This window comes from Nanorana parkeri, unplaced genomic scaffold (assembly GCF_000935625.1).
Source record: "Nanorana parkeri isolate BGI_ZX_2015 unplaced genomic scaffold, ASM93562v1 scaffold76, whole genome shotgun sequence".
Taxonomy (NCBI): Eukaryota; Metazoa; Chordata; class Amphibia; order Anura; family Dicroglossidae; genus Nanorana; species Nanorana parkeri.
Window position 1 is genome coordinate 1157418 of NW_017306344.1, and position 17054 is coordinate 1174471.

At 40.7% G+C, this 17054-nt stretch overlaps 1 protein-coding gene across 1 annotated transcript in view; it reads left to right on the forward strand.

The window, feature by feature from the left end:
* The window catches only part of ADGRB2 (adhesion G protein-coupled receptor B2), a 204754-nt gene that overhangs the window by 51098 nt on the left and 136602 nt on the right, over window positions 1–17054 (forward strand). Inside the window, exon 3 of the mRNA XM_018576759.1 lies at window positions 12186–12272. Coding sequence (XP_018432261.1) covers window positions 12186–12272 — 87 coding nt within the window. The remainder of the gene's footprint in view (window positions 1–12185; window positions 12273–17054) is intronic.

Here is a 17054-nt window from a genome sequence, read left to right on the forward strand (position 1 = left end):
TTTGTGTCGTCTTCCCCCCCCCCCCCCCCCCCCCCGCCCAATGAGTGGGGCACCAAGCTGGTATCAAAATAGTGTGGGGGGCTGCAAACTCACTGTTGCTATGGGCATGCTAGACTGAAATAACTAGAAGTCCTGAACCATTGCTGAAAACACAGGTTCAGCACCCTCATCAGAAAATGCAATTCTTTAACAATTCAAACAAATGTTATTTAAAAATAGGTTGAAGGAATGTTCAGTGAATGAGCATCCAAGGTAGCAATCAGCCTTTTCTTACATAGATTGAATGTTACAGTAAAGATAATTTCCTATAGTGCTAAGTGTCAGGGAATGTAACTTATATAGAACAAATTGTGGGTGAATCCCCCAAAAATTTTGGTTAATACATAAGGTGAATTCTCACCAAAGAATGTAGGGCAGCTGTCAGGAGATTCGTTAATAGACTCTTTTAGCATGTACATTCTGTTGGTAAAGGTCACCTAGAATTCTAAATCCTCCCCTCCTCGTCCTCTTTCTGTAGGGGTCCCCCAAGGCTTTGTCCTTGGACCGCTTCTCTTCTCTATCTACACCTCCTCCCTGGGTCAGCTGATCACCTCACATGGCTTCCAATATCATCTCTATGCTGATGACACTCAAATCTATCTTTCTACTCCACAACTCACCCCCTCAGTGTCCTCTCGTGTCACTAATCTACTATCCGACATATCCGTCTGGATGTCGCAACACTTCTTAACTTCTTAAAACTCAATCTCTCAAAAACTGAGCTCTTGATATTTCCTCCTGCCCGTGCACCTTCTCCCGTCTTTTCCCTTGAGATCGCTAACACAACTATCCAGCCCTCCCCTCATGACAAGGTCCTTGGTGTCATCCTTGACTCGGACCTCACTTTTCTTCCCCACATCCATTCACTATCCAAATCCTGCCCACTTTACCTTTGTAACATCTCCAAAATACGCCCCTTCCTCACCAAAGAAACCGCAAAATTACTCATACACTCGCTTGTTATATCTCGTCTTGACTATTGCAACTCCCTCCTCATTGGCCTTCCACTACACAGGCTATCCCCCCTTCAGTCTATCATGAATGCAGCTGCTAGACTCATCCACCTAACCAACCGCTCAGTGTCTGCAACCCCCCTCTGCCAATCCCTGCACTGGCTTCCAATAGCCCAAAGGATAAAATTCAAAATATTAACAATCAGTTACAAAGCCATCCACAACTCTGCCCCCGGCTACATCTCACACCTGGTCTCAAAGTATCACCCTAACCGTCGGCTCCGATCTTCCCAAGACCTCCTGCTTTCCAGCTCCCTTGTCAACTCCTCCCATGCTCGCCTCCAGGACTTCTCTAGAGTCTCTCCCACCCTCTGGAATTCTTTACCCCAACCTGTCCGTCTGTCGCCCACCTTGACTGCCTTTAGGCGATCCCTAAAGACTCATCTCTTCAGGGAAACCTATCCCACCTCAACCTAACCGCTCGACTATCACGTTCTCAAACAATTCATCCCCACGCAGCTCCCTCATCATGTATCACTTCCCCCTCCCTTTTAGATTGTAAGCCCGCAGGGGCAGGGCCCTCCTTACCATCTTGTCTTGAATTGTATTGTGATTGTAATGTCAGACCTATATTGTAAAGCGCTACCCAAACTGTTGGCGCTATATAAATCCTGTATAATAATAATAATAATAATAAAGGGATGGATGAATGGCCCTGGACATAGTTTGCATGCAGGGTCGCTCATCCATCCCTGCACAGATGTAAACACTCGAATGTGCAAGTAAATACATCTAGCTACAGCCCGTCATTTATTTCTACATGCTGCAGCTCAGCGCAGACGTATTGGCTGTTTTTACTGTATGCGGCTATTCACATCCTTGTGAATGAGCCCATACAGTGCTAAATCTCGCACCTTTTCAAATCTGTTGCTGTTTGCCGACTAGGATTACCTGTACAGGAATCACAAATAAACAGGAAAAATATTGCACAGACTTTGGTAAATTAGAGGCAACATGATTTGCTTCTAATTGTGTCACTAATTTGCTTTATAAATGTCTCTCTTTGTCTTTTTAAAATATACAAAGAGCAATGAGACAGAGCGTGCACATGAAATGACTCATGCCAGACTGTTAGTAATAGGAAGTTCATATATAAATGTCACTCGCAGTACACATACAAATGCTTCATTTATATGGCTTGCTACTGAATATGAATGCATGCTCAGACATACTCACTAGTGGATAAATGTGAGACAGAACATGCTACAAATAGGGACTCCCTGGACTTCATAAAGGGTGTTGGAGATGTCTGGCGGTAATGGATCATATAGCAGATCTCATAACAGATTGGTGTACGTGTCAGTAAAGTGTATATAAATCTGTTGCAACTTTGACAGAACTGTTGCAATGGATCTCTCCTGCTAAGTGAGGTATTACAGGCAGGACGTTATTTGGAGAAGTTAGGAGAGTAATGGTAATGTATAAATTATCAGTTCAGGAGGAATTTAAAGGAAAAGTATTGGGAAAGTAAAATGTAATCTTCCCAATACTAGCCCACGTGGGACACTGCAACTGTCACACACTGGCTCTATAGATTGAGAGCTGAGTAATCATGAACCACTGATCGCTCAGTTCATGGTCTTCTCCCAGCAGAGAGCAGGGACTGTCAGTCAGTCACCGCTCCCTACAGGGATTCCCCTCTCTCCTCTCTTTTCCTCCAGCACTCATTGGAGAGACAGACAGGGGAGGGGGCTAGCACAGCTAGTTCTGGCTCTAGGGAGGCAGAGTCAGCTGTCAGTTAGGCAAAGGGGTGATAATATTGTTGGGATCTTTCCAGGCTACAGTGCGGCTCTGTTCTGTCAGCATATAGCAAGCAGTAGCCTACTATGTGCTGACTTTGGGTCACAGGAGGACATTGGCAGATGTACTCCTTTGACCCAAAAGAGGGCGAAAGACCAATTAAAAGGTTTGGCTTTAGTTCTCTTTTAAGTGTATCTAAAAATAGAAATGTAATATATTGCAGCTGATCAATCCCTAGATGTGGTGGCTGGATTCATTTTCTTTTTCCTTTTCTTTTCACCTGGTAATCTGGCCAGTACAAACTTCCTGTCTTTGCGTGGCTGCACTCTATGGATAAGCAAAGCACATACCACTGGACAGCAGCAATGTGGAGAGGTTAGTGATAGATGTGCTAGCAGTTTTAAGCAAGGTATACACAGTAATATTTTTTCATTCAACCTGAAGGCTGAACGAAAAAATTATAACAGATGCAGCATGGATGGACGAATCTCCTGCTGTGTGCTTTGTGTTTTGTCAGCAGTGGGGGCCGTGTCACACATGCAAGTGCGACACTCTTACATAACACACATGTAAGTGTGACAATCAACAATTTATTCCAACACAGAAAAGGTATTTTTCACTGCTACTTTCCTTATCACTGATTTGGTGGAATTTCTTTAAAAATATCTCATTACAATAGTGCCTTGCAGTAAAAGTGTTACAAATACGAACTATTTGAATTTATGGCATACATTGGTGCTAGCAATGAAAATGTCGCTGGGTTTTCATGAATTTGGCTCCAGGCTTGCAACTAAATAAACACCGCCAAAAATGTGTCACTAATGCCTTATTGGATTTCCCCACTGAATGTTCCATTATCCCTTCATCAGTTGTTGCAGTATCTTCTGTGTGCAAAGAAAATGTTCAGTTTGAGAGTAGCTACATTTACCCAGAGATAACATCTCTAACATTCAATTCAGTGATATAGAGAAGAAGCTAATTTCTGGGATAAGGAAATATAGTCAAATACAAGAGCCATGTGTATTCTTACTTGAATCTTGGTGTGCTTTGTGTATTCCTTCCAGATCTGTGCAGTGTGAAACTTTCTTTGACACTTCCTATAATAATGACCAGACACTACTGCACTCTTCCTTTGCTGGGTGACTGGTCTTGTATCCGCTCCCTCCTGTAGTTTTCTGCAGGTAGCCTGTAGTCGGTGGGGGCCTGTTGGGTCCCTCCCCCCAGCTTTGCTCTGTGCATGGGTTATGCACAGCACAGTAATGAAGGTAATAACTGAGTTTGCAAAGGCATTTGGTGCATACAAAGTGGGTTTATATCCTTTCTAGCTCATGAAGAACAAATTGAAATGAATGTGTTTGTGCTCGGAGAGTTGAGCTTTAAAATTTTAACATATAACACTGGCAGCAAAAGATATGCTAGCAACATGTACAGCAAAAACAGAACAAGGCTTATGATGAATAGACTACATTGTCTCATTGCACTGCTTTACAGGCTTGCTAAAGATGGTAAAAAAAAAAAGAAGATATGTATGCATGGAAAGGATCATTTGAGTGCCATGCAAGATTCATTGGTCTCAGCCCAAGGCCCCTTTCACACCTTTATGGTCCGCCTGTTAGTTTTCCTGGTGGACCTGATTGGAAGCCCAATGTTAGCGTAAGGGTAGCCAGATCTAAATGGATGGTTGTCCATGTGCATCTGGCTCCGGCCAGGCCCAGAAAAGAAAATGAATCAGAGATCCGTTTTGCCGGACGTGATTGTGCCAGATCGGGGGTAACTGGGTGTAAATGAACACCCAACCATTTAGATCCGGCTTCCCATACACTAACATGGGTGCGGTAATATCAGTTTTTTCCTACTTCAGAAGATGGAGTAAAAAACTGCACTGACACGCATGTCACATCGGCGACATCCATTCCGATCAGGAAGGAATCTGTGCACCCTCCTGATCGGACTTTCCTGATCAGACTGTGTGAAAGGAGCCTTAGTCTGACCATGCATATTAAAATAAATAAATTGGTCAAATATTCAATCTGTGATAGTTTGAGACAACAAAAAGATAAATGTTCACAATTTTGATCTCCCTTGATACAAAACAATTGTGTATTATTCAAATCACCTATTTAGTGCACTTAGCAAAGATCACATTTTTTTTTCATCTAGAGGATCATTATATTGAACGATTGTATTCTTACATGTAGAGCCAGCATTAGCCCAGCAAAAAAAAGTGGAACCAGTCTAAGAAATAGCTATAACTTTTTTTGGTTAAGAAAAGGTAAAGTTCTTTCTATTTGCATGCTTCACACAAGGAGATATAAAGCCTGGCTACAAAGTCACGCTAATGTGTGTGTGTGTGTGCCAAGATGTGTTTCTCGTAGGGTAGTGTGTGCTAGCTCCTGTATGTGCATGTGTTTGGGGCACAGAGTCATTTCTATTCTTTGTGAATGTGTGGGGAGCTGGGAGCTCGGTTACCAGAGCAACACAGAGATGTAAGAGGCACGGGGAGTAAGGAGGGAGCACTGAGAACCTGCATCAAGCTCAGAGTTTGGGAAGATTCCAGGAGGTGGCAAGACCACCCCGTAGTAATCTAATGACAACTGTGATCTCTGGTGGGCTAATTTAGTGCTTAGTTCACCAGCTCCTGCCTTCTGCAGTATATTAACTTCATTCTTGAGGACAGAATGTCCGCTGGCATCATTATTTTACTGAAGCTACGGAATTCAGCTGTAATAGAATTACAGCGATCCCTCGTTTGTGACACATCACTTCATTAGTATTTACAGTGTTTGCTTGTGCTACCTCCAAGAGCTCCGGAAGAAAGGGGTAGATGGAATGATGTATAGAGTTGAATTAAAGATCCTGCAACCGTCTCACTTTTTGATACTTCCTTAGACATGCATATTTCTTTTCTGTACTTCTCGGGGATGTGTTGCCACTAACATTGCAGTAAAATGGTTGACGTGTTCAAATCTGCTTCATTCATCTTACAACTCATAGATGTTTCACAAGATTATATTCCACAGTCTATACCACATACTGTGTATGTCCTAGTGATATAGCAGGTAACACACAAAGAGCTCCTGCCAAGCACCAAACCAAGAGCAAACCACCCTTTTTTTTCAAAGCAGAACTGCAGCCAAAAATAACAAGATAAAAATAGAAAGCCCATTTATAGATAAAATTACAAAACCAGATTTTGCTGCAATATTCACATTCAATTCAAAGATTTAACCCACAGTACTTCTTTTCTGCCACCAGTTTCTCTAAACCCAGGAGTTTGCAAAGACAGTAAGAAACTAACAGAGAGATTGTAACCTGGATTAAATGTACTTTTTAAAAACAGGTACTCACAATATGGTGGATAAAAACCAGCATCAAACTGGTATCGGGTGGACCCCTGACAAAGTCATGCTGGACCTAACCTACATAGGGCGGAGCATTCAACATCACCATCTCAGCTGAGCCGGACAGACGGGAGTCCCATCGCACTCATCCATCTGTATTGTGGGGTCCGATACCTGTTTGATGCCGGTTTTTATCCACCATATTGGGAGTACCTGTTTTTATTCAATAAATTGTGCTTTTTTTTTTGGACGATACTCACTATGTCTTCTCTAATTTTTCTGAAATGACGATGGTACCTTTTGGTTTGAGAAGATTGTACGGGCTTCCCTCTGCTATTTAAGAAGGGAAACGCACTTTGAGACCTAATTTGTGGGTCTGCAACCCCCCTCCCCACGGCTGAGCACCGTTCTGTCATCTATACTCACTGGGTGGAGGTGAAGGCTTGTTAGGATTCTGTAACAATTGTACACTTGGAAGTCTGATTCATTTTGGCAGACTACCCCTTCATATTTCTGCATGGTCACGATTGTTGCACACTGGACTTTCTTGTCTTGGACTATTGTTTGGATTTCACCAACTTTCATGTCCTGTATGCTCATTTGAACTTCCAGGCACATTTTAATACACTTGCTTCACGGTTGTTTAATTATTTTAACATATATTTATACCTTTTTTTCAGCTTGGCACACTATTGCTTTACATTATCAAATTGTATCAGAAGGGGGCATTGTAATTTAAATCTGGAATTGCAGCATGTTTAGGGAGGGGTTTATGTGCATTTTACATCACACTGAAAATCACTTGCTTAGGGATTTGGAATTAAAAGGGATAAACTATTTAACTAAAAGCAACCTTAAATAAATTATCCTGTCAATGATTAAGATATAAGAGTTACATTCTATTTAACATTCTTCGTGTTGCAGTATTCTGTGACTATTTAAATTGAATTTTGCTTCCAGTGTAAGCACAGACACAGTGTTACAAAACCCTGTTCTATTCTGTCCTGGGAGTTCAGTGAGATAGACTGACAATTAGACTGCAGAAGCTAAGAATGAATCACCAATATCAGATCTGTACAGCCAGTCAGTTACGTAGAAGTAAGGGCCTTAGTGATGCACCATACAGATATTCGACTCAGGGATGTCCAGATAATTAACTTAACCTTTGCCACGCTAGAAGTTCTACTGCTCTGCCTCAATCCTTATACAGTATAGAGCTCTACTGTCTATGTGTAAATGTACAATAAATATATCTTAAAAATATATTCTGGGTAAAATATGTTTAACAATTTTATAGATTCTTCTGGAAACAGTCACTGGAGACTTTAAAGACTGAAGAGTTAAGATAGATGGGGTACTTTTTACAGAGTTATTTTACTTTTTACAGCTGCTTTCCTGTCCATTAATCCAATAAAAGAGAACCAGTCAAGAATGCAATAAAAGAGAACTTTTAAGAATAGGAATGTCCACTATTAAGTTTTATATGTAGATTTACTCTCAGGGACAGGTGTGTGTGTGTGCTGTAATTCACTTGTGTTTGCTCCCTGAAAGAGCAGATATGTCAGATCCATGTCAGGCTTTGAGGTTGTGATTGTTATCATCCTTGCCTCATGTTAGGTCTGGTAACTGACACTCTGTCCAAGCTTGTGGGGGAAGTAAGGACCTGTGGTGCTTATGTTCACATTCCCATGCAAGTCTGTAAAACCTGCTTGAAGCAGGTCAGAAGTAAGTCAGCTGAATGGCAAATGGACAAATCAGTAAATTCTGAATGACCTCAGATGAGTCTTAAACTGATGCCAAACTGATACCATAACCACAATCCTAAAGCCTGTCAACACATTGAACATGGTCTTTATTTTGCTCCTATGTAATCCTGACAGAACCTTTGTTATAAGACAGTGTTATGATTAGTGATGGGCCAAACACCCTCCTGTTCGGTTCGAATTTGAACTTTAGAACATGGAAAAGGTTCAAATTCGAACTCAAACTCAATGCAAGTCAATAGCGCTAGAACTTTGAAAATCAATTGACCCAATTTTCAAGGCTTATATGCAATTAATTGGCCAAAAAAAGGGTATGGTGATTCGGGTACTGCCCTGGGGGACAGGAATCAAATGAAAAAAAAACACTTAAAAAAAATACTGTTTTTAAAGGAGCAGCGATTTTAACATGACTTAAAGTTAACAATAACATTTACAAATCCTTTAAATATCGTGCCTGGGGGGTTCCCTTAAACTGCCTGAAAAGTGGCACATCTGTACAATGTATAAAACCTGCTGCAGCAAAAATAACATTTGTGAAGAAAAAAATGATTTAAAAAAACAACACCAGACCCTTTAGGTCTGGTAGGAATGGTAGGAGGGATCCCATTTTTAAAAAATTAAAAAAAAAAAAAACGTGGAGTCCCCCCAAAAGTCATACCGGACCCTTAAGGTCTGGCAGGAATTTTAGCAGGGACCCCATGTAAAAAAAAACAAAAAAAGTGTGGGGTTCCCCCTCAAAGTTATACCAGGCCATTAAGGTCTGGTAGGAATTTTAAGGAGGAACCCCACCCCCAAAAATGGTGGGAAAAAAAAGTGTGGTCCCACCTAAAATTCCATACCAGACCCTTGATCTGAGCACAGGCCTGGCAGGGCAGGAAAAGGCCCAGTTTTAAAGCACCTGTTGTAACTTTCATCCTCCGTCTGCAAAAGAGACACCAGAATTTACCAAAAAAATATATAACCTTGTTCTGAGTTTCCTAAAATGTGGCCTGTTCATACAGGCTGCCTCCCCAACAGTTGTTTACAAGATTAAAGGAAAACCAATTACCGGCAATTTAAATGTCACTGTTTTCTTTATAAATGTCAGTTTTGCTGCAGCAGGTTCTATACATTGTACAGATATATCACTTTACAGGCAGCTTCATCAGCTTCTTCAGGGGGGTCCTAGGTGACATGTATCCATAAAGAGTACCTGTCAGTTCTTTTGCTATCACATATAGGGGTTTCTTAACCCCCTCTGTGATAGCAATAACGTTAAGTGAAAAAAAAAATAGGAAAAAAAATGTAAAGTTTCCCCAAATTTTTTTTGAAGTTACACATAAAAAAGAATTACAAAAAAATAATTTTTTTTAGTCCCCACCCCTACATACACGCATGTAAACATGCGTCAGGTGCGCATACCTGCGAAAATGACGATTGCGCCCATTACGCCGCACATGTTACATATCACCGCGAACGTCGCAGTGAGAGCATTAATTTTAGGGCTATCAATCACTGATAACACTAAACTGATGAGCTGTAAAAGCTTTTAAAGTGTCGCCTATGGCCAATTTTGGGGTATGCTAGTTTTTTGTGATTTCGCGAGTGCTCGCAATTTTTCAGCATGGCATGTTTGGTGTCTATTTACCCGACGTGACCCCGTCTTTTATATTTTACCAAAAAAATTGTTAATATTAGTTGTTTTATAACATAATGTAAAAGAAAAAAACTTTTATTTCTCAAAATTTTCAGTAATTTCTCCTGAATATAGTAAAATATAGTAAATACCACCAAAAGAAAGCTCTATCTGTCCCAAAAAAATGGTATAAAATTAATTTCAGTACAGCGTTGCATGACAGAATAAATGTCAGTCAAAGTACCGCAGCGCTGAATACTGAAAAATGGCCTGGCCAGGAAGGGGGTCTAAACACCCGGTCTTCAAGCGGTTAAAATATATATACAGTACCTTTAGTTAAACAAAAACAGGATCAGCAGTTTCAGCTCAGGCCCAACTAAATTTTAACCATTAAACAATTAAATAAAGAGCTGAGCCATTAAAGTTCAAGCCCACTGATTAAATACATTTAGAAAATGAGTATACATATCACACAGAGCCAGAATCTGTATATCTGTATGTACATAAAGTGTATATCTCTTTGAAAGATGAGAAATGTGCTGTAGATCTGTGAAAGTTATATTCTTTTCATCTAGTTCAGAGCTGTTGAACTTCGGTCCTGCCAAATAATTTGTGGCAGATGCAACGATTTTTTGGGATGAACTTTACTAAACGGAGTATCCGTAATATAATCCTAAATGGATTGGACATGGCAACTCTGATAAGTTCCAAAATGTCTGTGTATATGACTTTTTTTATTTCTCGCCTTTAGATTTTTTTGCATAGCTATTTGATAGCTTTACATGAACTAATCTATGAGTACTTGCCTGTGCATCCTGTGTTAGTGATGAAATTGTGTCTGACCACAGTACACAAGGAAACTGTGTCACTACTGTGATTTATTCACAGTAGGGTTCAGAGTTGTCATTCTAGAGGAAACTACAGCTGATGGGTTTATTCACTCAACCATCATATCCATAAGGAAAGAAACTTCAGAAAGCATGTAGGATAATGTCCAAAATGTTGTATTATAAAATTTATACTGATGTATATCGCTGTAGTCTTTATGTGTATTAATGATTGTTTTCATATTAACTGTACATAATCTAATTACTGTTTATCCCGGCGGGACTGAATTCTTAATGCAGGTCTAAATATCTAGTGTTTCTGTTAAATGCTCCAATCTTATGGGGTGACTCTAACTATATATTTTAATTCATGTTCCACAAATATTATGTTTATTAGCAAGTCATTCCTATTTTTCATTTTTATGACATTTGATGGAAGAAATCTACATTGAAATATGCTTAGGTGCTGTATTGTTATTTGTCACCATGTCTAAATGCAATGAATTGTGTCTACAAAGTAGCTACCACAGATTGTCTGTCATAGAGACCACCAAACAAAAAAAGGAAGCTTATCATAAAAAAAAGTAGCAATAGCATACCAGGGAAAGAGGAGGAACCAGACAGGTTTCTCAGTACAGTCTATGATGGGGTAGGCAATCTCAGCAGTCCAGCTGTTGTGGAACCACAAGTCTCATGAGGCATTAAAAGATTCTGACAGCCACAGGCATGGCTCCAAGTGACAGAGGTATGAAGAAATTTGTAGTTTCACCACAGCTGGAGTGCCAAGGTTGCCTGCTCCTGGTCCCATAGGCAAGATTTCCCTCAACTTCCTATCTAATAGTTACAAAATGAAGTACAAAGACATCTCTTCAAATATCTCTTAGTTAGTTGTTAGTTTAATAAGTGAACTCATTAGAAGACTTGCCTTCTAATTCTGTTCTAGCCAAGACAAGTTTGGATTTTCCCTCACTTTCAGATCCAGATAGATAGTTACCAGCACAAAGAGTGGAATTTAAATGCAACAGACGTTTCTCTATACAAAACAGAAAAAAAAGTTTTGGCATTAAATATACTTTAAATAAAGTCATTGGCATTTGATGGTGTGATAGAATGTATATTATTCCTACAATTGATTAAATAAATGATTGATTAATAAGAAGGAATTCTGCTATTGTTCAACGCTGTCATAATTATATCACTACAACTAGTCTTTTTCAAACTATTTGTATAACATTGTTGCCCTTCCAGCAAGGATCATCTGTCGTAAACTTTAAAGCAGTAATAAACTGCTGTATGAAGAATGGGTTTTGGCCATAATGTGCAAGTATGCACGTACCTGCACAGTCTGGCACACTTATCTTACAACTTTGCCCTTCTCCAGCACTATTGGATCCATCTTTGATCCCCCGCTCTCTTCCCTGCTGCCACTTCCGGGTTCTGTGGGCATCCTCTTTGGCCATTGCATAGCCATTGATGATGCAACTCCTGCACATGTGCACAGGAGTTATGTCCTTCACGGCATCAGGACCATTTATGGCATGTTAGGGGGCATGTGCTATACAGTGTACACAAAAGATAAAACATTGCTAAGCGAAAGAGGGAGAGCTCTTTGGGGTGAAGAGATAAGAAAAGTCTCTACTGCTCAGCAATTATTTTTTTTTTTTTTACTAAACTTCTGCATTCAGGTTGCTTAACATAATATAGGTGGCTGTTTGCATGGAAACATTTTGTTTCCCAAATGTACTATCCCTTTTATAATATATGAATTTGCTCTTATAAATGCTTACCCAACATGTATAGAATTTCTGTCTGCCTAACCATTGACTGGGTTTCCCTTTGTCCTGCAGGAGAAGATGAACAGGAGGAAAACCAGAAAGTCAAAACCCAGAGGCCACGATCAGCTGATGAGCCAGCTGTATACATGGCACAGACAGGTGAGTTGCAGCCTGCCAATGTGTATTTGTCAATTGTGACCTTGAAAAAATCCTTTGACATAGGTTGCTATGTGAAAGAGCTTGTACATCTCTAGTGCATCTCTAGTGCAGAGCAGTTAATGATGCTGGTGTAGACAGTGAACTCCCCATTAAAAAACATGATATTAAAATGAATAATTAAAACAGATTTAAAAGTACTACAACACCATTGTGACCAGGAAGTTCCTGTCCAATCTAGCTATAACAATATAAAAACGTTTTCCTTTTTTTTCATTTCACTTTGAGTATGCGGTGCAGTCATATTGAGTATGCGGTTCAGTTTTGGTCACCTATCCACAGAAAGGATGTCTTGGAGCTGGAGAGAGTCCAGAGAAGGGCAAGCAAACTAATTAAGGGGCTGGAGGACCTAAGCTATGAGTCAAGGTTGCTAAAGTTTGACCTGTTCACGCTAGAGGTGAGAAGATTAAGAGGGGACATGATTTTAATGTACAAAATGTTTAGTGGTGATGGCAGCATCAGCAATAGACGTTTTACTGTAAACTCCCTAACAAAGACTAGAGGCCACCACCTAAAATTCGTGGAGAAAAAAATGTAACCACAAAGGGCGTAGGGAATTGTTTTCAGTCAGATTTTGGAACTCTATGCCACAAGCAATGGTATCAGCGGAGAGTATTGAATCATTCAAAAATCAATTGGATACCGTCCTCAGAGATCGTAACATACAAGGGTACAGGTACTCTTAAACCTAAGACCAAACAGGAACACATAAACACACATGCACGCACTACACACAAAGGTTGAACTCAATGGGCCTGTGTCTTTATTCAACCCTACTGCCGTATAGTACAGAAACACTGGCAGATTGATGTATAATTCTGGAATGACGTCCTCAGTACACAGACACTGTACCGAGCTGATCCGAGCAGCTGGTACCTTGTGATCGCACTGTGCAGTAAACTTATAGAACATTTACTAAAATCTAAAGGAGGGTCATATAGTCAAACACATGGGGCATAATACTAAATTTCATTTAAAGTGCCCATCAGAATATCAGGAGGACCGTAAAGTTAGGAAGGCAAGGAACACTTAGAAAACCTCTTCAATATGCAGAACTATTGCACAAGAGGGAAGTCCAAAACTGTTCTTCAAATAATTTGTTGTTGTGCTTCCCTCTGCCTGTCTGGATGCAAGTGCACAGAGAGAATGAGACCTCCAAAAGTTACCAGGATTTGCATGAATGGAAGGGACAAGAAAGAGTAGCTAAAGTGCCATCTAATTAATACCATTAATTGTACCTCCCCAGCTGTCATGTTCTTTTATTGCACTGGCATTCATCATCTCTGATCTGTATGAGCTGGTCAGCTAAAACATTGAGAATTTATGCACAGTAGAGCATTGACTCTAAGCTTGACTCTAAAAGACGTTCAGTTATGACAGCTGTCATCAATGCTACCTTACACAACTACACAAGCAGTATTTTATTTGTAGAAAAAAAGTGCTGGGCATAGTTTAAAGATGCCTTGTTGCCAGATTTCAATATATATATATATATTAGTGGGGTATAGCTCAAATGGGGGAATCACCTTCCGTGGGAAAAGGGTAGTCCAGGCAGCAAAGTCCTTCTTTTATCTGACTAGCAGTCAAGTTTTTATTTAAAATGTTGCAATAAAACAGAAAACAAATCCTTGCCTTTCAGGCTCTGACTAAACTGGCAGGTTTCCTCTCTACTAGGTGGTGAGCTTATGTCAGCCACCTAACAAAACAAAAGTACTTTCAGCAACCTTTTACTCACACCCATCCAACTTGTAGCTCTCACAGAATTCTGTCTGAGTCTCAGGCCAGAGCAACATCATGCTTCAGCCTTCCCCTTTTATCTCACCTGGATAATAAATCATTAAAGGAGAACTATGTGGTTTAGGCTTTTCCCCATGGTTCTCCTTAGGGTAACGGGAGGACGCAAACTAGCGTCCTCCCGTCACCCTAGGCTCAGTATACCGCTAGCTGTAGCTCGCGGTACACTGAGACGCCGCAGTATACCGCGAGCTGCTGCTCGCAGTATACTTAGACGCCGCAGCTGAAGTGGATCTCGACAATTGTGCCGAGATCCGCCCAGCTGCGTGACTGACAGCTGACTCTGCCTATCTAGTGGCAGACCCAGCTGTACCCGCCCCCTCCCCCGTCCGTTCCGCCAGTCAGCGCTGGCGGATCGGAGGAGCGGAGAGGGGGGAATCCAGCCCCTCCCCTGTCACGGCAGAGAGCCGTGACAGGATCAAGAGGTGAGCGAACGCAGGTATGTGTTCACTCACCTCCCGATCTACTGAGGCGACCTGTGACAGTCTCATTGTCACAGGTCGGCTAGAACTATGAGGTGAGTGAAAAGCACTCACCTCATAGTTATCCTTTAAGCAATTAACAATCCAGGTGAGAGACACAAAACCCGAGCTGGATTATTCAGACCCAAAGTCAATGCGAAAACTTGGTCTGGGTTCGGCTAATCCTGTACATAGGATAGAAAACGAGACGAAATATATCACCCCTCTATGACTTCCCCTTTCCTTAGGTCACCTGACGAGTAGCTTCCCGTCCGGCCGTTGTAGAGAGACGCCCGATCGCTTGTATTAGTAGCAGCGGTCACTGCCGTCACCTGTCCCGAGATCTGCTGTGACGGTGTGGCCGGGGCCGGCACGGCTGCTCTGTGACAGGAGATCAAAGGGATATCAGCACACGATCTCCCTCTGATCTCCTCTCAAGTATATTACATCACTTCCGCATTCTACTGTCACTCTCCAGCTTCAGAAGCTGGGGAGAAGCTGGTGAATAAGATCTCTGCTTTATCAGCTTCTTTGGGGGTCCCAAGGTGACATTAGGGGCCCCTATGTAATAGCAATTAAGTTAAGTGTAAACATTTTTTTTAAAAAGAGTAATAATAAAATGAAAGCATGAAAAAATTAAAAAAAATAATAATAATTAAGTCCCCCTTACCCACATACACTCGTCGGGTGTCGGGTACATGCAAAAACGATTGCGCCTATTGTGCCGCACATGTTACATATCGCCGCAAACGTCGGAGTGAGAGCAATAATTTTAGGGCCACTAATCACTGATAACACTAAACTGATGAGCAGTAAAAGTGTTTAAAGTGTCACATATGGCCAATTATCGGTGTGGTCGTTTCTTTGCGATTTTGCGCGCGCACAATTTTAAGGCTTGACATGTCTTTTTACCCGACGTGACCACGTGTTTTATATTTTACCAAAAATATGGGTAAGAATAAATGTTTAACATAATGTAGGGAAAACTTTTTTTCCCCAAAATGTACTGTACTTTTTTCATTATATAGTAAAAAATAAAACCCACAGAGGTGATTATATGTCATCAAAAGAAAGCTCTATGTGTCCCTAAAAAATGTTAACATAAATTGCAAGGCTATCGTCCAGTCATGCTGACTGGTGAAATTTTTCAAGCCCTGTATATATATATATACAGTGTATGTGTGTATATATATATTGGCTCTGTCTGCATGGGATGAGATGAAACTCTGTTGAGTCCTACAAAGAGGTTATTCTGTGATATTTTGGTATGTTGTTACCCAGGGACTCTAGATTGAGTCACTGTACGGGTTGTGTCGGTCACATTTTATGAGCTGTTTTCAGATTTCAACAACAGCAATCTTTTTTTTATAAAATTATACATGCATTTAGTATGTATTTTAGGCGTGTTATTTATTCATGTATTTTAGGCATGTTTTATACCTGTAAAAGTCTCCCTTGTGTAGACATCCAAAAGCCCCGAGATTGCTGCTGGGCACTTCCATCTTCCACGTAACATCAAAAGTCCCAGCAGACTCAGAGCTAACACTTTATAATGTTCCCCTCTTCTCTTCCAGCAACATGAAAGTTTATGTAGGGAGGTTGGGGAGGGAAGGAGGAGCTGGGCCAGCATAGAAATTATTTGGACACTCTTAAAAGAGGCAAGGGCTATAATGGAATAAAGGGGCAGTGCTAGAGAATTGGTTAATTGACAAATTTTCTAGCAAGTTCAGAGGCATATTGCAAATTACTAAAATAAATGGTAAGGAAAACACTGCAAGTAAGCATTTAAAATACTTGATTTTTCTGTGCTTTTACCTGCAATGTTTTATGTTGCTGACACAGTGGGTTGATTTACTAACCTTATAAACACACCACGAACATGTATACACCTCTGTAGTGTGTTCCCTCCCAGCATGATCTATGGGTGGAATCTAAACACCTTTGTAGTGTGTACACACCCAGCAGGTGTGTTGTGCAAAGCCCTGCATGAATTTGCAAGGTGATGTTGTGTAAATTAGCTCTATGTTGTGTTGCTTGCGTTGATGAATGCAGGAATGTAAATGCATGAGCTAACCATTTTTGTCTAAACTGTGAAGCAGCATTATATATGCATCATGTGCATGATTTTTCCATATATGGCATTAGTGGAAATATGCTTTTAAAGACTTTTCGGTTGATAAATATGTTTTGCTGTGTAAAAATCACACGCACCTGGTGCGTGCGTGTGTTTAGGTTAGTAAATCACCCCCAGTGTCTTTAAAGCTGAATCTGGACAAATCAGTATTTTCTTACTTGAAAGTATATGCCCTTTGTGTATTTCAGTGCTACTTAATGATCTGGGATAAAACAACTTCTGCACTTTGATTTTGTATCGGAGCTTCCTATAATACACACTGATCCCTGCTGCTCTCCCTCCTCCTGCAGGGTAACTGGTCTTTTATCCACCACCCAGCAGTATTCTGCCGGTGGC